Here is a 21,470-nt window from a genome sequence, read left to right on the forward strand (position 1 = left end):
GAAAGCTACACACTCACTCATTCACATGCATGTCACACCCGTCAGCGATACATTTCTTCCGCGTTGCCTCCGGGAATCGAGAAGGAGGTAACTCCGCCGTGTTCTCTGAGCTGGCTCCGAGGAGGTGTGCGGCGCGCTGCGTGTCCACGGGGAGGCAGTTAGTGGCTTGCGGAGGAGGCCCACGCTGATGATGATGATGATTTATCAGTCCTCTCCTGCCCGTCAAATAAACAAATGTACCATGTTTACGCTCTGCCTGACCCCAAGGCTTATCGTAATTGCTTTTAAATTGCATCTAAAAATGAGCGTAATGAGAGGGCCATTTTCTACACTGCAGTCGGAAGTGCACACGCACACACAGACACACACACCTTTGTACAAAACTGAGGATAACAAAAAAATAAAAGCGTGAGTCCCCTGTGGTATCAAATTGCTGGCCGTTTAGAACATCAGATATAGGATTCTAAGTTGCGCTAAAAAGCCAATTTACGCTCGGGGAGAGAGACTGAGAGAGAGAGAAAGAGACTGAGAGAAAGAGAGAGAGGAACCTTTTCCTTTGCCTTTTTCCAATTTTCGACTATTTCCTTTCCTCGCACAGCTCTGTCTTTCTCTCTCTCTCTCCCTCTCTCTCTGGTCAGTTATTGCTTGGTTATTGACCCCATGTGTTTGGCCTGGAGTTCAAGGATCAAACTCATCTCTGCAACTTTTCATTAGACCGTGTGATTTATTACTGTCCCACAGCGATCAGTGTTTCCAATGTGATTGAGAAGGGGTCGTCTCTGTCCATGACCGGACAATATCCTCACGTCACACCAACCTCACATCGCACCAACCTCACATCGCACCAACCTCACATCCATCCCATTATTTCGTGAGCCAGACGGAAATATTTTTATTTGTTAACTGGCGCCTCCAAAAGTGGCAATTATTTTACTTGAACTTGAGGACTGAGTATTTTGCAAACCAAAATACTATACTTTATACCTATATCACATGCATGAGCCTGGTCTCTTTTGAAAGATGACATTCGGAAGTTTCTGATACAATAAGGAAAATTCACTTTTAGTGCTAATGAAATAGAGTAACATAGGTCTGAACATGAGTTGTAGAAAAACTTGTTACTCACGTTTTTCTGTAGTAATAATAATAAACTTTATTTGTATAGCACTTTTCATACAGAAGTTGCAGCTCAAAGTGCTTAGTTGCAGTGCAAAGTAGTTAGTAGTCCAGAAGTAGTATTTCCAAAAAAGAATTGATAGGCTGAAAATACTCCCTGGGTCCATAGCCTGAAGTCTTTTGTAGTAAATGTCCAAACTTCATAAAAATCCACTCAGAAATGACTGATTAGGAGCGATTTTGGTAAAAACTGAGAAGAAGTCTTCACTTTTAGTGCTAATGAAATGGAGTAACAGAGGTCTGAACTTGAGTTGAACTTTAACTTAATCTGATATTGTCTGCCAAGGCTGTGGGTGTAATTCTTGCTAGGGTGATCCAGGGAGATCCAGTAGCAGCTAACATCTGTCTGTCTCAGGAGATCCAGTAGCAGCTAGCATCTGTCTGTCTCAGGAGATCCAGTAGCAGCTAGCATCTGTCTGTCTCAGGAGATCCAGTAGCAGCTAACATCTGTCTGTCTCAGGAGATCCAGTAGCAGCTAACATCTGTCTGTCTCAGGAGATCCAGTAGCAGCTAGCATCTGTCTGTCTCAGGAGATCCAGTAGCAGCTAGCATCTGTCTGTCTCAGGAGATCCAGTAGCAGCTAACATCTGTCTGTCTCAGGAGATCCAGTAGCAGCTAACATCTGTCTGTCTCAGGTGATCCAGGGAGATCCAGTAGCAGCTAACATCTGTCTGTCTCAGGTGATCCAGTAGCAGCTAACATCTGTCTGTCTCAGGAGAATACCAGAAGCCATTCGCAACATGTCCGAAAAGCGCAAAGCCACTCAACTTTCTGCATTTTGACACGTAAAGATGTTGGATCACTCCAATGGCCAGACGTGGATTATATCAAACTACTGTTGAGTAAAAGTACTCGTGATCGCCCAGTACTTACAAATGAAAGGAATACTTCACCCAGAAATTATACATTTATGTCTCAATTTCTCACCCCACGTTGCTTAATTGTATCCAAGAAATGTGGAGCAGCTGGGTCTGTTCCAAGTCTCTGGTATCCAGTCATACACCCGCTACTCCCAGTCGTAGGCTCTGTACTTCCCAGTCGTAGGCTCTGTACTTCCCAGTCGTAGGCTCTGTACTTCCCAGTCGTAGGCTCTGTACTTCCCAGTCGTAGGCTCTGTACTTCCCAGTCGTAGGCTCTGTACTTCCCAGTCGTAGGCTCTGTACTTCCCAGTCGTAGGCTCTGTACTTCCCAGTCGTAGGCTCGGTACTTCCCAGTCGTAGGCTCGGTACTTCCCAGTCGTAGGCTCGGTACTTCCCAGTCGTAGGCTCGGTACTTCCCAGTCGTAGACTCAGTACTTCCCAGCCAGTCGTAGGCTCAGTACTTCTCAGTCGTAGGCTCAGTACTTCCCAGTCGTAGGCTCGGTACTTCCCAGTCGTAGCTCAGTACTTCCCAGTCGTAGGCTCAGTACTTTCCAGTCGTAGACTCGGTACTTCCCAGTCGTAGACTCAGTACTTCCCAGTCGTAGACTCGGTACTTCCCAGTCGTAGACTCGGTGCTTCCCAAACACATGGATGTAGCTAAATAAACCGTCTCCTACACCCTCTTGTTGGACCAGCTGGTTATCTATTTAAATGGTTATTGTTGCCTATGTAACCGGTCTTATTTTGACATGCCCCGAGTGGGAGTTGAACCCCGGTCTCCCGCGCCTCTCGCAGACCACTAGACCAAGAGGTGAATTCACTTCTAAGTACTGGGTCTGGATGCCTCTGGGGAGTGAGTTTACTTGCAGTACCGCTTAACGTCCACAGCCACTTCACTACACTGTCCGTCGTGACTGTGGATAGACACGCGGTACCTCCGTTACACCTATGTTTATCTTTTCTTCCCTTTTTAGCACTCTTGTTCTTTTATCTATTTTTAGTGCTGCTTATCGTTTTTTAGTATGCTGCCTCTGTACAGCACTTTGTGCCCCTGTGGCTGTTAAAGCGCTTTATAAATAAAATTGGATTGGTTCAGCTGAAGCCTCTGTGTTCATGCCGACGCCCCCGGCACACCCCCGGCAGCCACTGGGCGAGCACAACTCCTGTGTTTCTGATTGGACACAGGAAGAGACGGCATACCCAGGCGCCTGTCCATGTGGACCAGGGGTCAGCAACCTTTTTGACATGAAGTGCCCGTTTGAAATATAGTTGTAACTAGGCTTGGTCGGTATTACGGTATACCGGGGTATTTCGAAATACCGACGGTATTGAAAATCAATACCGTCTAAACAGAGTTTTGTTGTAGTGCACACACGTGCCAGCAGAGGGCGAGACTAGTCCTCACTAGTGGGGCGAGCCATGCAGAGCTGGTTGTCTACACACAGGAGGAGGAGGAGGAGGGGAACCCCGCTTCAGTGAGTGAAATTAAATGAGACACGCTTACCGTTGCTGGTGCTGCAGGCTAACTGCTACCATTCTGAGAGCTTAACGTTGGCACTAGATGCTGTGGGCTAACTGCTACCATTCTGAGAGCTTAACGTTAGCACTAGATGCTGCGGGCTAACTGCTACCATTCTGAGAGCTTAACGTTAGTACTAGATGCTGCGGGAGGACTGCTACCATTCTGAGAGCTTAACGTTAGCACTAGATGCTGCGGGAGGACTGCTACCATTCTGAGAGCTTAACGTTAGCACTAGATGCTGCGGGAGGACTGCTACCATTCTGAGAGCTTAACGTTAGCACTAGATGCTGCGGGCGAACTGCTACCATTCTGAGAGCTTAACGTTAGCACTAGATGCTGCGGGCGAACTGGCCATCTCCGTGATTTGTTTACTTGGTAACACGGGTTGCCACCCCCCCCCCCCCGCTGATGATAATGAAAGTCATACCGTCATATACCGTATACCGGGGTATTAGGTAATCAAGGTATAACGGTATGAAAAAAGTCATACCGCCAAAGCCTAGTTGTAACTAGTGTGCCATATCAACAATATTCCATGCATCGTAATTTTTTTCTCTCATAATCAGGTATTTTTAATAATTTTTACATTATTACATCGTTATTGTTATTATTATTATGATGGTTGTATCAACCCTAAATCTGAGTTGGGGGGGGGGGGGGGGGATGCAGACAAACAGCTGCATACAGTGCAACCATTTCACTCACATTTGCCCATTCATTTTTGGACACATCCAAAATGCCACGTGGGCTGCCTCCACCATCGGTGTGTGTACTGTACGTGTGCTGTACTTAGTTGACATGAAAATCGAATGTGGAGACTGGCTAGGGCTGGGCGATATGGCCTAAATATGATATCACGATATTTTCTGACCTTTCAGCGATACACTATACTGTTGCGTCGCAGATGGATGGTACACTCTGTTAGCTCCGTAGCTAATCCGCTCATAAACTAACTTACAGATAGCAGTACCGTTAACGCCGGAGCTTACTCCTGGGTTTCAGGGGGCATCCCTAGCACCGAGCCACCGCCTCTCTGTCTCTGGCTAGGTGTGTGCGCTTGCGTGCGTGTATGTGCGTGTAGATGACGTAATTTTGGCAAGTGTGTGTGTGACTGACTTTTTTTTTCTGCGAGGGGGAGAGGCGAGAGGGAGAGGAAAGCATTTAGCACTGCGCTTGTAAGTCTCATCTCATCCGCGGCGGCCTCTAACGCGAGGGCAAAACATCACGATATCCGCAATACGTTTAAAAAGTGTATCGTTAATGAACTGTACCCGATATTTATATAATATCGTCATATCGCCCAGCCCTAAGACTGGCACGAATATTCGAAAATTCTAACTCATCCCTAATGTGTAGTGGGAGTATTTCTAACATCTCATTTTCTCCCCCCCCCCCCCCCCCCCCTCTTTGCATCTCACTCCCCCCGCTCCCCTTTCCTCCTCGTCACTGCTCCCCCCCCCCCCCCCCCCCCCCCTGCAGTCTAAAGAAGGCCAACATCGGCTTCGAACACATGTTCGAGGAGGTTCCCATCGTGATCAAGAACTCCCACCTCATCAACGTGCTGATGTGGGAGCTGGAGGACAAGTCCACCGTGGCTGACAAGCACGAGCTGCTCAACCTCTCCTGCAGGTCAGTACCCAGGGTTCTCAACCCTCAACCTCTCCTGCAGGTCAGTACCCAGGGTTCTCAACCCTCAACCTCTCCTGCAGGTCAGTACCCAGGGTTCTCAACCCTCAACCTCTCCTGCAGGTCAGTACCCAGGGTTCTCAACCCTCAACCTCTCCTGCAGGTCAGTACCCAGGGTTCTCAACCCTCAACCTCTCCTGCAGGTCAGTAACCAGGGTTCTCAACCCTCAACCTCTCCTGCAGGTCAGTACCCAGGGTTCTCAACCTCTCCTGCGGGTCAGTACCGCAGGGTTCTCAACCCTCAACCTCTCCTGCAGGTCAGTACAGCAGGGTTCTCAACCCTCAACCTCTCCTGCAGGTCAGTACAGCAGGGTTCTCAACCTCTCCTGCATGTCAGTACAGCAGGGTTCTCAACCTCTCCTGCATGTCAGTACAGCAGGGTTCTCAACCTCTCCTGCATGTCAGTACAGCAGGGTTCTCAACCTCTCCTGCAGGTCAGTACAGCAGGGTTCTCAACCCTCAACCTCTCCTGCAGGTCAGTACAGCAGGGTTCTCAACCCTCAACCTCTCCTGCAGGTCAGTAACCAGGGTTCTCAACCCTCAACCTCTCCTGCAGGTCAGTACCGCAGGGTTCTCAACCCTCAACCTCTCCTGCAGGTCAGTACAGCAGGGTTCTCAACCCTCAACCTCTCCTGCAGGTCAGTACAGCAGGGTTCTCAACCTCTCCTGCATGTCAGTACAGCAGGGTTCTCAACCTCTCCTGCAGGTCAGTACAGCAGGGTTCTCAACCTCTCCTGCAGGTCAGTACAGCAGGGTTCTCAACCTCCTGCAGGTCAGTACAGCAGGGTTCTCAACCCTCAACCTCTCCTGCAGGTCAGTACAGCAGGGTTCTCAACCTCTCCTGCAGGTCAGTACAGCAGGGTTCTCAACCTCCTGCAGGTCAGTACAGCAGGGTTCTCAACCCTCAACCTCTCCTGCAGGTCAGTACAGCAGGGTTCTCAACCTCTCCTGCAGGTCAGTACAGCAGGGTTCTCAACCTCTCCTGCAGGTCAGTACAGCAGGGTTCTCAACCTCTCATGCAGGTCAGTACAGCAGGGTTCTCAACCTCTCCTGCAGGTCAGTACAGCAGGGTTCTCAACCTCTCCTGCAGGTCAGTACAGCAGGGTTCTCAACCTCTCCTGCAGGTCAGTACAGCAGGGTTCTCAACCTCTCCTGCAGGTCAGTACAGCAGGGTTCTCAAACCTCAACCTCTCCTGCAGGTCAGTACAGCAGGGTTCTCAACCCTCAACCTCTCCTGCAGGTCAGTGCAGGGGTCGCACAAGGTCCTTGAAGTGCTTAAAATGCTAGATTTTTTACAAAAAAAAGTCCAGGCCTGAAATTCCTTAAACGCCCCATTTTTAACATGGCGCTTAAAAAGTCCTTGCAAATCAAACATTCGGATTGAAAGTTGTGTTCATCCATGATAACATTTTTCTTAATTTAAAGTGTAACCAATTGTCGGACATTGGTTTTAAGCCATAAATATTGGATCATAAATATTTGTTCTAATAAAAAAACAGCCTTTAAAATTGAATTGTATCCTTTTTAAATGCCCTTTGAATGAATTTTTTTTTTAATGACGAATAATGCTTGGAAAAGTACTTGAAATTCTTTGAATTTCCTTTTTGCAATGTCTGTGGGAGCAGGCGCAGAGTGCTTTTAGATGGTAGCCGTCTCTAGACCACTCGGCTAAGATGAGAGAGAAGGAAAGGTGTACGTCTCCCTTCCGCTGTGTAACGGTGGTTTTCAAGTATTTATTTATTTATTTACTGCAGCTCTTTCATCTGCACTCCATACAGTTTTTCCCATCTGCACTCAATACTCTCCAGCCACATGTTCTGATAATAATAATAACTTCGTTTTCTTATAGCGCCTTTCATGACCTCCAAGGTTGCTTTACAAAGGCCAATAACAAGCGACTGCATACTTCCGCCTAAAAAGTACTTGAAGATTGCTCCACTTCTACATGGTCCATTTGCATGTTCTTGGTATTTAGGGACATCTATGGATATCAGGGAATGTATTCCCAGTGTCAGAAATATTGTCTGTTACTAGGCTTGAGTAAATTGTAATGAACCAAAGGAGAATATACATTTTCTTTCATTATATATTTTGTTAAATCTTTAACAGTGAATAACACCATGCTAAAATTTACCAGATGTTTTTTTTTATTGCCACTGAGCTCATTCAGCACCTTCTTGAGATCACGTGTACAAAAACTCTAAGCAAATGAATAAAGGGAAGATGATTAAACGAAGGTTTTGTAGATACAGTACTGAATTCTGCCATCCGGACACATGCAATTTGAAATATGATTATAGAATATGAGGCCTATACATGACCTTATTATAGCGATGTTGCACATCTATGGATTGGGCCAAATCTTCTCATTCCCCTGACTGCTGTACTGGTGTTTGAAACCATGACGCTCCTGACTGGACTGGTGTTTGTAACCATGACGCTCCTGACTGTACTGGTGTTTGTAACCATGACGCTCCTGACTGTACTGGTGTTTGTAACCATGACGCTCCTGACTGTACTGGTGTTTGTAACCATGACGCTCCTGACTGTACTGGTGTTTGTAACCATGACGCTCCTGACTGTACTGGTGTTTGTAACCATGACGCTCCTGACTGTACTGGTGTTTGTAACCATGACGCTCCTGACTGTACTGGTGTTTGTAACCATGACGCTCCTGACTGTACTGGTGTTTGTAACCATGACGCTCCTGACTGTACTGGTGTTTGTAACCATGACGCTCCTGACTACTGGTGTTTGTAACCATGACGCTCCTGACTGTACTGGTGTTTGTAACCATGACGCTCCTGACTGTACTGGTGTTTGTAACCATGACGCTCCTGACTGGTGTTTGTAACCATGACGCTCCTGACTGTACTGGTGTTTGTAACCATGACGCTCCTGACTGTACTGGTGTTTGTAACCATGACGCTCCTGACTGGTGTTTGTAACCATGACGCTCCTGACTGGTGTTTGTAACCATGACGCTCCTGACTGGTGTTTGTAACCATGACGCTCCTGACTGGTGTTTGTAACCATGATGCTCCTGACTGGTGTTTGTAAAGTGAAGGCGGCCATGCCGTCACATACAGTACAGACATGTAGTGAAGTGAAGGCGGCCATGCCGTCACATACAGTACAGACACGAGACATGTAGTGAAGTGAAGGCGGCCATGCCCGCCTTGATTGTGCAAACAATACAAATAATAATAGAATAAAATAGAATAGATAATAGATGGACATGATAAAAGGTACTCGGATCAAATACTATACAATGCTAAGCTTACGAATTAAAGGTAATGAGCAGGGATGCAGTCGTAATATCAGAACTGCCTTGACGCCACGTGCACACGCTCTCCCGCGCATACATGTTCCCTCGTGGTCGCACAGAACAGATGATTATTATGCATAAATAGTAGGAAACCTGTTTGTATAGGAAATTACTAGTTTTAGTTGTAAATATTGCCTTGAAATAGAGAAGCTGAAAAAGGTAGCAGGATGTAGCCTTCAATATATAAAGAAATTATATTGTCAACATATATGGTTGAAAAACAAACGATGTTTTAAATGTAATTGTAGATACAATATTGTAGTTACAATTTCTTTAATTGAATTAACTTAAACTAGAAAAGTAAATGCAAACTAAATTAACAATGTAACTTACAGTTTATAGAAGGACAGTTTCCTTCTGAAGCACAACTTAATGCCTCATCCTTCCAGTCGGGACCATTTGTCACATAGTGAGAGTTCCACAGATCAAGCAAACCCCCACAGGGCTTGTATTTTGGTTTTGCACTTCTCGTTCTTTATTATGTTAGTATTGGTATCCTATTATTATGCAAAGTCTAGGTGATAGATAACTGCCGGGTAGTGTAGTTGAAGACACCCGACGACCTGCGCTATTGTTATAAGACGGTGGGTACTTAGCGCACAACGAATGAGTGGAGCGCATTTTTGTGTGCGCGCGTGCACATCCGTGCGCGTACTTCTGCTCAGAAAACTGCTAGGACGGCGTGGTACCCCGCGGGACCACCACTGCATCACTGGTAATGAGTCCTATATACACTACTATACAATATACAGTTATACTATATGTAACTATATATCTATATTATCTCTCTCTCTCCCTCATTACCTGGGCGCGCCCCCCCCCCCCCCCCCCCCCCCATTGGGACAATGTGCAATTCATTTAAAATGTGTATACTGTAATTTTATATAGCAATTTGATTTTATTTGACGTGACAATAGTGCTCACCATTTATTTATTTAAGTCATCACAACTTTGTACCTCAGCGCTGACCTTCATTGTTTGTTTGTTGTACTGGTTGTCCTTTTTTATTGCTCTATTGTCTGTTAACTGCCTGAGCTGTTACTGGATACCTGAATTTCCGCAAGGGGATTAATAAAGTATCTATCTATCCATCTATCTATCCATCTATCCATCTATCCATCTATCCATCTATCCATCTATCCATCTATCCATCTATCCATCTATCCATCTAATCTATACAAAAACATACATTTATGTTTTTTAAAGGGACCGTTGCTTTTTCCTAAAGTGACCTGTAGAGTGTGTGTGTGTCAAGCCTCTGCTATAATAAACTGAACTGAACTGATGGAAGACATAAAAATAGAAAAACATAAAAATGTAAAGACATAAAAATAGAAGAGCAGTCAGCAGTATGAGGAGCTCCCAAGTGGATAGGTTTAATGGAGCAACACTTGGACCCGGCCGGCTGAACATCCTGAACCTCCTCCCGGCAGCTCTGTGCTCAGAGAGAGGACTCTAACCTCAGACTCCCGGGACCACACTGTAGTATTTTAGAGAACCGGGGTCTAGACGACGATGACGTTGCCTTGACAACGATGCGGCCACTGGGAACTGGATTCTGTTCACCAAGCAACCACTGATTTGTCCTGTCATTGTAGAAAGCTGGTCCCATGACCCCCCCCCTCTGGGACTCATTCTGCACCAGTAACTAAAATAGTATCGCGATACTAAATATATCGCGATACGCTGAGTATTGCGATATTATTATAATTTCTTTTAATCCAATTTAATTTATTACCTTTTTTCAACTGCAAAGTAAAACTGTCATGTTTTATCTAATAAAATAAAGTTCAGTCTGTTCATCTCACTTCAATAATTTTTATTGCAGAACATGGTATTTTCTCAAGCAGACAGATGTAAACACTGTAATCTGTGTTGCATGTACCTGACGAACTGAACTGTTTGTATTAGTCATATTCCAACTTAACTGAATGCACATGTGTGTGTGTGTGTCTGTAGGGTGCGATTCGCGGGACAGTCCCGATATTGGGACGTTTGTCCCGCGTCCCGCTACAACAAAACAATGTCCCGCAATTCAAAGATAGAAAAAATAAATAAAATTATTATTATAATTTTTATTTTTTTTTATCTTTCAAAGATTATTATTTAAAAATTGTTAATTTAATGCCTCGTTCCAATACCCTCTTATATTTAAAATAAAAAAAAATCGGGCGACGTCACAAACCAATGCATTACGCAGCCGAGCAATAGTATCCAGCTGAATTGGAGTGGGACGGTCACGTGACCCAAATCAGCCAATGGGAGCGAGGGTCTGGAGAGTGTGGGTCCGCAAAGTGTCGCGGTCCTGAGAGTGTCGGTGCTGTGGTCCTGCAGCTGGATGCATCTCCAGCCGAGGCTGCCGAGCAGCTCACTCGAGTCTCGCTGCCTGTCACCTGTCCGAGCGAGGCCGGGGCAGCTGTATGTGTGACGTCAGTCACTCGAGTAGTCAGAAGAACGACCGCCAATATTACTGATACAAGTTGTTTAGCTAGCTAAGAAAAACAAGGAAATGGAGGCAAAAAAAAGAGACTTTGCTCATATAACAGAGACTGGGACAAGAAGTATACGTGGCTGAGATCCGTTTCAGATGATCCCCAAAAGGTAGAATGCAGGATCTGCCACAGGAGTTGTTCAGAGGAGCGCCTTTTCAGCAAGTCTGGCCCGACTATTATTGAGAACTGAATCAGAGGGTCTGTTTGTTATAATAACAGAATACACGGAGTATCGCCGGGACACTGTCCAGAGGGAAGGGGGCAATAGAATCCGGAGGCTAATATCCCCAAAACCGGAGGTGAGTTTAATAAGATTAATAACAAAATGAGCTATATATAGTCTACCGTCTGCGTCGAATATGATATAAAGGCATTTAAATAATAAATACATTTCTTTCATTTTAATTAGCAATTTTTTTTTTTTAAATCATTCATTATGAGGAGCCCTATCATTCATTATGAGGAGACTCCCTATCATTCATTATGAGGAGACTCCCTATCATTCATTATGAGGAGCCTATCATTCATTATGAGGAGACTCCCTATCATTCATTATGAGGAGCCCTATCATTCATTATGAGGAGACTCCCTATCATTCATTATGAGGAGCCTATCATTCATTATGAGGAGCCCTATCATTCATTACGAGGAGCCCTATCATTCATTACGAGGAGCCTATCATTCATTATGAGGAGCCCTATCATTCATTATGAGGAGCCCTATCATTCATTATGAGGAGCCCTATCATTCATTATGAGGAGCCCTATCATTCATTATGAGGAGCCCTATCATTCATTATGAGGAGCCAGGTCCAGTCATTTACCAATTGCCAAATGCACCCAAGGCCTCACTTGTGGCCCCTGTGATTATTTTTGTTCCATTTTCCAGACGACTGCTCCGACATCGAGGCAGACGGTGTCGTTTTTATAATGCAACCCAAAATAACAATATGGACAAATAAATAAATAGAAAGGCGTGGCGCTCCCCACATGTTTCCCCGCATGACTGCTGATGAGACGTCTGATGCCAAACGGAATTGTTTCCTGAAGTTGTCAGATTGACGCACATCTGTCGTCCTCCTCTAAAAGCAAAGATAATGGATTTTATTTAACGTTTCTCCTTGTCTCGTTTTCCAATCTGCAGCAGCGTTTGTCAATGTCACCTGCTGCCTCTTGAGTGAGGAGGAGAGATCCACTCCTGGGCCTCTGAGTGATTTTCAAATAAACACTAGATTATCGATAGTATATGTGTACTTATGCACGCTAGAGAAGTGGGCTGAAAAATCGATTATCTTATTTCCTGATCAGCACACACACACACACACACGGGACATGTTGGAAGACTGGTAAAATAGATTCCTTACCTCAGATCAGATGTTCTCCAAAAAGATTATTCCAATTCCTGATCGCCATTCCAAATATCGATCGCGTTTATTGATCCAACGCTGGGTGCTTGAAACACATAATCCACGCTGTTCTGAGGGACCACAAAGACAGCAATCGGCTCGGATTACATGCCTGACAAGTAAAATGTGGATTCCGGATTTTCTTTTCCCCATGCGTTTTCATTCAGTCCAATCCGAAGGGTGCATTACCATCCGGGAGACGATAGGGGGAGGTATTTTCCCTGTTCGCGCTCAGAGTCCCAGTGGTAACGTGAGGCTAGATTGATGAAAAATGTATGGAAATCGCTAATAAAAAAAATAACGATTAATAACGAGATTTCTCATCGTTGGGACTGAACGGTTTGCATGAAATAACGAGAATTCTCGTTGTTGGCACTCAAAGTGTTAAAAGTGAATTGTATCCTAGTGCTTGGAAAAGTCCTTGAAAGGATAGCGTGCTTCCTACTTCCTGTGTCCAGGATAGTGTGCTTCCTACTTCCTGTGTGTCCAGGATAGCGTGCTTCCTACTTCCTGTGTGCCCAGGATAGCGTGCTTCCTACTTCCTGTGTGTTCCTGTGTCCAGGATAGTGTGCTTCCTACTTCCTGTGTGTTCCTCTGTCCAGGATAGCGTGCTTCCTACTTCCTGTGTGTCCAGATGGCGTGCTTCGTGTCCAGGATAGCGTGCTTCCTACTTCCTGTTTGCCCAGGATAGCGTGCTTTCTACTTCCTGTGTGCCCAGCATAGCGTGCTTCCTACTTCGTGTGTACAGGATAGCGTGCTTCCTACTTCCTGTGTCCAGGATAACATTGTATTGTGTTAGGAGCCCCTTGAAAACGAGATGCTACATCTCAAGGGGTTATTCCGAATAAAGAATTTCAATATATATCGTACTTCCTACTTACGGCACAAAGGAAGAAACTATGAACTTTGTGCTGAACTGTAGGGTGTTTTTATGAGAACTTAATTGAAACAAGCAAACACTACATTGAGATCCCAGGCGCTGGACGGAGTTGTACATTTCTTTAAAGTAAGACTTACTTAAGATTGACTTATTTACTTAAAATAAAGTCATGTTTGACAGATTGTGTCCCTTTGTCAAGTCATCATATATCTCGTTTTGGACGAGTGAACCAGACAAATCTGTCTCCTGCTTGTGGCATCCTTGTTTTTATGTAACTGTATATATATATATAATTGTGTGTTGTGTTGTCCAGTCCCCGAGGGCTCAAAGACTCTAAATCATGCTCCTCCTGCCGTTGTAACTGAAAGTACAATTTCAGTGACTTTTTTTTCTGTCCAATTTCTCAGTTGACTTCCATGGTAAAAATGGAACATGAAATAAATCACAGAAATTGCACCTATCTGTGCTTTTACAGATGATTCATATTTTCTTTGAACCCAAACATCGATATGGTTCATCAGGTACCTTTTTATTTCTTGATTTTCACCTTTTTTTTAATCCTCCAATTTAGTCGTTATGCCAATTTCCTTCCTGGTCATTGTGCTCCCCTACTGTCGGTATGGGGATGGGTGTAGACTACAACATGTCTCCTCCCTGTCGGTCTATGGAGGGTGTAGACTACCACATGTCTCCTGTCGGTCTGGGGAGGGTGTAGACTACCACATGTCTCCTGTCGGCCAGGGAGGGTGTAGACTACCGCATGTCCCCTCTGTCGGTCTGGGGAGGGTGTAGACTACCACATGTCTCCTCTGTTGGTTTGGGGAGGGTGTAGACTACTACATGTCTCCTCTGTTGGTCTGGGGAGGGTGTAGACTACCACATGTCTCTGTCGGTCTGGGGAGGATGTAGACTACCACATGTCTCCTGTCGGTCTGGGGAGGGTGTAGACTACCACATGTCTCCTCTGTTGGTTTGGGGAGGGTGTAGACTACCACATGTCTCCTCTGTGGGTCTGGGGAGGGTGTAGACTACCACATGTCTCCTCTGTTGGTTTGGGGAGGGTGTAGACTACCACATGTCTCCTCTCTGGGTCTGGGGAGGGTGTAGACTACCACATGTCTCCTCTGTCGGGCTGGGGAGGGTGCAGACTACCACATGTCTCCTCTGTCGGTCTGGGGAGGGTGTAGACTACCACATGTCTCCTCTGTCGGTCTGGGGAGGGTTATAGACTACCACATGTCTCCTCTCTGGGTCTGGGGAGGGTGTAGACTACCACATGTCTCCTGTCGGTCTGGGGATGGTGTAGACTCCCACATGTCTCTGTCAGTCTGGGGAGGGTGTAGACTACCACATGTCTCCTCTGTCGGTCTGGGGATGGTGTAGACTCCCACATGTCTCTGTCGGTCTGGGGAGGGTGTAGACTACCACATGTCTCTGTCGGTCTGGCGAGGGTGTAGACTACCACATGTCTCCTCTCTGGGTCTGGGGAGGGTGTAGACTACCACATGTCTCCTCTGGGTCTGGGGAGGGTGTAGACTACCACATGTCTGTCGGTCTGGGGAGGGTGTAGACTACCACATGTCTCCGGTCTGGGGATGGTATAGACTACCACATGTCTCCTCTCTGGGTCTGGGGAGCGTGTAGACTACCACATGTCTCCTCTCTTGGTCTGGGGAGCTTGTAGACTACCACATGTCTCCTGTCGGTCTCGGGAGGGTGTAGACTACCCCATGTCTCCTCTCTGGGTCTGGGGAGCTTGTAGACTACCACATGTCTCCTCTCTGGGTCTGGGGAGCGTGTAGACTACCACATGTCTCCTCTGTCGGTCTGAGGAGGGTGTAGACTACCACATGTCTCCTGTCGGTCTGGGGAGAGTGTAGATCACCACATGTCTCCACTGTCGGTCTGGGGAGCGTGTAGACTACCACATGTCTCCTCTCTGGGTCTGGGGAGGGTGTAGACTACCACATGTCTCTGTCGGTCTCGGGAGGGTGCAGACTACCACATGTGTCGGTCTGGGCAGGGTGTAGACTACCACATGTCTCCTGTCAGTCTGGGGAGGGTGCAGACTACCACATGTCTCCTCTCTGAGTCTGGGGAGGGTGTAGACTACCACATGTCTCCTCTGTCGGTCTGGGGAGGGTGCAGACTACCACATGTCTGTCGGTCTGGGGAGGTTATAGACTACCACATGTCTCCTGTCAGTCTGGGGAGGGTGCAGACTACCACATGTCTCCTTTCTGGATCTGGGGAGGGTGTAGACTACCACATGTCTCCTGTCAGTCTGGGGAGGGTGCAGACTACCACATGTCTCCTCTCTGGATCTGGGGAGGGTGTAGACTACCACATGTCTCCTTTCAGTCTGGGGAGGGTGCAGACTACCTCATGTCTCCTCTCTGGGTCTGTGGAGGGTGTAGACTACCACATGTCTCCTCTGTCCATCTGGAGAGGGTGTAGACTACCACATGCCTCCTCTGTCCGTCTGGGGAGGGTGTAGACTACCACATGTCTCTTGTCGGTCATGGGAGGGTGTAGACTACCACATGTCACCTCTGTCGGTCTGGGGAGGCTATAGACTACCACTACCACATGTCTCCTCTCTGGGTCTGGGGAGTGTGTAGACTACCACATGTCTCCTGTCGGTCTGGGGAGGGTGTGGACTACCACATGTCTCCTGTCGGTCTGGGGAGGGTGTGGACTACCACATGTCCTCTCTGGGTCTGGGGAGGGTGTAGACTACCACATGTGTCTGTCTGGGCAGGGTGTAGACTACCACATGTCTCCTCTGTTGGTCTGGGCTGGGTGTAGACTACCACATGTCTCCTCTGTTGGTCTGTGGAGGGTGTAGACTACCACATGTCTCCTCTATTGGTCTGTGGAGGGTATAGACTAGGGCTGCACGATTAATAAAAAATGTAAAATGTAAATGATTTATACATTTTTTTTTACTTAACTTTTTTAAATGATGACGATTCTGACTTGAGATATTTTGTATGTTAAGTCGAGCACTTTCATATATGTTATGTTGTCTGTTTAAGAAAGTGCAATAAATGTACTGACTGTACGCTGGGTGGGTTCTGTTCTGTATGATGGACTGACTAGGGGTGTAACGATGCCACCTCACAGCGATTAAATTCTATTACGATTATTCGGGAAACGATTCAATGCATCATGAAATCTCTTCATTTGACCACGACGAATAAATTTTATTTTATTTTATTCTATTCTATTCGATTAATTTTCTATCCGTTAATTCCCCCAAAAAAATTTGTATACACAAATGTGGCTGGGGGAACTGATTCACTCAGCATGAATAGGTCAATAAAAAAAAATATAAAAAATTATAATAAATAAATGTACTGCTTGTCCTGCTCGTCCTGTAACACAGTAACCACCTGGAGAAGAGTCTTCAGCTGCTGATGGACCGAGTCGACGACATGAGTCAAGACATCGTGAAGTACAACACGTACAGCCGTAACGTGAGCAAGCAGCAGCAGCAGAAACACCAGGTACACACACACACACACACACACACACACAGTACAACACGTACAGCTGTAACGTGAGCAAGCAGCAGCAGAAACACCAGGTACACACACACTACAACACACACACACAGCCTTACAATTTATAATTGAATGTGAGCTTTGCGCCGCACTGACTAAACTCTGTAGTAGTAATTCGTAATTAGACCTTCGGCTCTGCAAGCTTCTAGTAGCTTCTAGCTCGTAACAGAAATGATTTAAATAACAAACACAAAACAACAGTGACTCACTGGAGCTTAAACTTAGGACATTAGGTCTCCTTTCATGGCCTTTTATTAACACCTCCCTCCCCCCTCTACCCCCCTTCCATCACCCTCCCCCTCTACCCCCCATCCTTCACCCCCACCCCCCACACCCCCCCACCACCCCCCACCCCCACACCCCCTACCAACCCCACCCCCCTCAACCCCACCAACCTCACCCCACACCCCTCCCTTCACCCCCCCCCTCTACCCCCCCTTCCCCTACCACCCCTCCCCCCTCTACCCCCCACCTTCACCCCTCTCCCCTCTACCCCCCTTCCTTCACCCCTCCCCCTTCTACCCTCCTTCCTTCACCCCTCTACCCCCCTTCCTTCACCCCTCCCCCTCTACCCCCCTTCCTTCACCCCTCCCCCCTCTACCCCCCTTCCTTCACCCCTCCCCCTTCTACCCTCCTTCCTTCACCCCTCTACCCCCCTTCCTTCACCCCTCCCCCTCTACCCCCCTTCCTTCACCCCTCCCCCCTCTACCCCCCTTCCTTCACCCCTCTCCCCTCTACCCCCCTTCCTTCACCCCTCTCCCCTCTACCCCCCTTCCTTCACCCCTCCCCCTCTACCCTCCTTCCTTCACCCCTCCCCCTCTACCCTCCTTCCTTCACCCCTCTACCCCCCTTCCTTCTACCCTCCTTCCTTCACCCCTCCCCCTCTACCCTCCTTCCTTCACCCCTCCCCCTCTACCCTCCTTCCTTCACCCCTCTACCCCCCTTCCTTCACCCCTCCCCCTCTACCCCCCTTCCTTCCCCCCTCCCCCCTCTACCCCCCTTCCTTCACCCCTCACCTGGTCATCCCTCCCCCTCTACCCTCCTTCCTTCACCCCTCCCCCTCTACCCCCCTTCCTTCACCCCTCCCCCTCTACCCCCCTTCCTTCCCCCCTCCCCCCTCTACCCCCCTTCCTTCACCCATCACCTGGTCATCCCTCCCCCTCTACCCTCCTTCCTTCACCCCTCACCTGGTCACCCCTCCCCCTCTACCCCCCTTCCTTCACCCCTCACCTGGTCATCCCTCCCCCCTCTACCCTCCTTCCTTCACCCCTCACCTGGTCACCCCTCCCCCTCTACCCCCCTTCCTTCACCCCTCACCTGGTCATCCCTCCCCCTCTACCCTCCTTCCTTCACCCCTCACCTGGTCATCCCTCCCCCTCTACCCCCCTTCCTTCACCCCTCACCTGGTCACCCCTCCCCCTCTACCCTCCTTCCTTCACCCCTCACCTGGTCATCCCTCCCCCCTCTACCCCCCTTCCTTCACCCCTCACCTGGTCATCCCTCCCCCTCTACCCCCCTTCCTTCACCCCTCACCTGGTCATCCCTCCCCCTCTACCCCCCTTCCTTCACCCCTCTCCCCTCTACCCCCCTTCCTTCACCCCTCTACCCCCCTTCCTTCACCCCTCTCCCCTCTACCCCCCTTCCTTCACCCCTCCCCCTCTACCCCCCTTCCTTCACCCCTCCCCCTCTACCCTCCTTCCTTCACCCCTCCCCCTCTACCCCACTTCCTTCACCCCTCCCCCTCTACCCTCCTTCCTTCACCCCTCCCCCTCTACCCTCCTTCCTTCACCCCTCTACCCTCCTTCCTTCACCCCTCCCCCTCTCCCCCCCTTCCTTCACCCCTCCCCCTCTACCCCCCTTCCTTCCCCCCTCCCCCCTCTACCCCCCTTCCTTCACCCATCACCTGGTCATCCCTCCCCCCTCTACCCCCCTTCCTTCACCCCTCACCTGGTCACCCCTCCCCCTCTACCCCCCTTCCTTCACCCCTCACCTGGTCATCCCTCCCCCCTCTACCCCCCTTCCTTCACCCCTCACCTGGTCACCCCTCCCCCTCTACCCCCCTTCCTTCACCCCTCACCTGGTCACCCCTCCCCCTCTACCCCCCTTCCTTCACCCCTCACCTGGTCATCCCTCCCCCTCTACCCCCCTTCCTTCACCCCTCACCTGGTCACCCCTCCCCCTCTACCCCCCTTCCTTCACCCCTCACCTGGTCATCCCTCCCCCCTCTACCCCCCTTCCTTCACCCCTCACCTGGTCACCCCTCCCCCTCTACCCCCCTTCCTTCACCCCTCACCTGGTCACCCCTCCCCCTCTACCCCCCTTCCTTCACCCCTCACCTGGTCATCCCTTCCCCCTCTACCCCCCTTCCTTCACCCCTCACCTGGATATCCCTCCCCCCTCTACCCCCCTTCCTTCACCCCTCACCTGGTCATCCCTCCCCCCTCTACCCCCCTTCCTTCACCCCTCACCTGGTCATCCCTCCCCCCTCTACCCCCCTTCCTTCACCCCTCACCTGGTCACCCCTCCCCCTCTACCCCCCTTCCTTCACCCCTCACCTGGTCACCCCTCCCCCTCTACCCCCCTTCCTTCACCCCTCACCTGGTCATCCCTTCCCCCTCTACCCCCCTTCCTTCACCCCTCACCTGGATATCCCTCCCCCCTCTACCCCCCTTCCTTCACCCCTCACCTGGTCACCCCTCCCCCTCTACCCCCCTTCCTTCACCCCTCACCTGGTCATCCCTTCCCCCTCTACCCCCCTTCCTTCACCCCTCACCTGGATATCCCTCCCCCCTCTACCCCCCTTCCTTCACCCCTCACCTGGTCATCCCTCCCCCCTCTACCCCCCTTCCTTCACCCCTCCTCCTGGACCCTCTCCTCCTCTTGATGGTCCAACATCCTCCTCAACCATGAGGGACTGGACCACAGCTGTACAGATGCATTCTTCTTTTCTTCATTGTTTCAACTCGGTCATCAGGAGGTCACCGGGGAGGTCACCACAGAGGTCACAGGGAGGTCACCATGCCTTGAACTCCTGTTCTTGTCCGTAGTTGTCCTCCAGCTGAGCAGAGGGGCAGCCAGAGCCACAGTGTAGTTGGTTAAAGTTGGTATCCCATTGGGAAAAGAAGCCAGAAGGTGTTTCCTATGGTGATCTCTCTCTCTCCAAGCCTGAGGAACTTAACTACATTGCATTTCAAAAGGATGGCTTAGTTGGGGGGGAAAGTGAGAAAGTTGGTGGTTGCCATGGTGATCTTCTCTCTCTCTCCAAGCCTGCGGAAGTTGTTTCAAAGGATGGCTTTGTAGATCTTTTGAAAGTTCACCACATTGCGTTTACAAATGATGGCTTTGTTAAATAGCCCCTTGAATGGGGTCGACCCACTAGACTGAAGGTTTCACCCCCACTAGGTACGGTTTCCCCCAAATGTTCAAAACGGGACTCGACAGACTTCAAACTGTGTGCATCGCAGGTGGCCCTTCTACACGGTGTATACTGATGTGCCTTAGATCTGCCCTCTGCATGTGGGGCTTTGAGCGGAACACTTAATCCCTCGCTGCTCCCTGTGAGCGGGTCGGCACCTTGCGTTGTCGTCTCCGCCGTCGGTGTGTGACTGTGACGCACGAGTTGTAAAGTGCTTTGGATAAAAACTGTACAATGGACCATTTCCAGGAGGCTAGCTAGGTGGGAACATTGTAGCATTTTTACATGGTGTCATCTGTGGAAGCAATCAATCAAAGATAAACATTATAAACATAATTTAAAAGATAAACATGTTTCGATTTTTAGTGTAGTTACTGTTACAAGACAGCTGAAGGAATATTCGAGTAGCTGTAAAACGCCGCGTCTCCATAGCCTGAAGTCTTATGTAGTACAGGTCAAAATTTTATACAAATCCATAAAATGAGTGCTTGAGAACGGTTTTGGTAAAGTGTGTACCGGGGGGCCGAAACAGCGTGAAAATCCAAAATGGCCATCCACTTCAATTCATTCTGACGCTCGAATCACAACAACGGACCTCTTCGTCAACTTTCCCCTTCCCCCACTCTCACTCTCACCTTCCCCCACTCTCACTCTAATAATAATAATAATAGATTCTATTTGTAATGCGCTTTACAGTTGCGGGGCAAATCTCAAAGCGCTACAGTTAAAAGAACTTAAAAACTAGTGAGAATAAAGGGAAGAAGGAATATAAAAATAGGCAAGACTAAACATAGAATAACATAGAGAAACAGAGGCGGCTAGGTGGTGCAGTGGGCAAGGCACTCAACACCAATGCTGGAGACGCTGGGTTCGAGCCCAGCTCTCCACATTGTTTTCAGTTTGGCTGGTCGTCCGTACTAATACAATTGGCAGTATTAGGGGGAGGGAAAACTGAGTGGTGGGGATCGGACGTTGTGGACAGCGACTCCTACAGGTCGGTTGGTGCGCCTGCGCAGTAGAATCAAGAAGCGATGGGGGCGGCGCCCCTCCAAAGCGCAGACCCCTGACGCTGAAAGATCGCGCCACGCAGGTGAAAAGATGCGACGGCTGCTACCTCGAGTATCGGAGGGGACTCGTGCT

General features: G+C 48.6%; 1 protein-coding gene across 1 annotated transcript in view; it reads left to right on the forward strand.

The window, feature by feature from the left end:
* The window catches only part of LOC311223027 (eukaryotic translation initiation factor 3 subunit H), a 138,494-nt gene that overhangs the window by 96,346 nt on the left and 20,678 nt on the right, over window positions 1-21,470 (forward strand). Inside the window, exons 5-6 of the mRNA XM_084307720.1 lie at window positions 5,038-5,187; window positions 16,738-16,858. Coding sequence (XP_084163846.1) covers window positions 5,038-5,187; window positions 16,738-16,858 — 271 coding nt within the window. The remainder of the gene's footprint in view (window positions 1-5,037; window positions 5,188-16,737; window positions 16,859-21,470) is intronic.

This window comes from Notolepis coatsorum (genome assembly GCF_963971535.1).
Source record: "Notolepis coatsorum genome assembly, chromosome: 2".
In the NCBI taxonomy this organism is placed as follows: Eukaryota; Metazoa; Chordata; class Actinopteri; order Aulopiformes; family Paralepididae; genus Notolepis; species Notolepis coatsorum.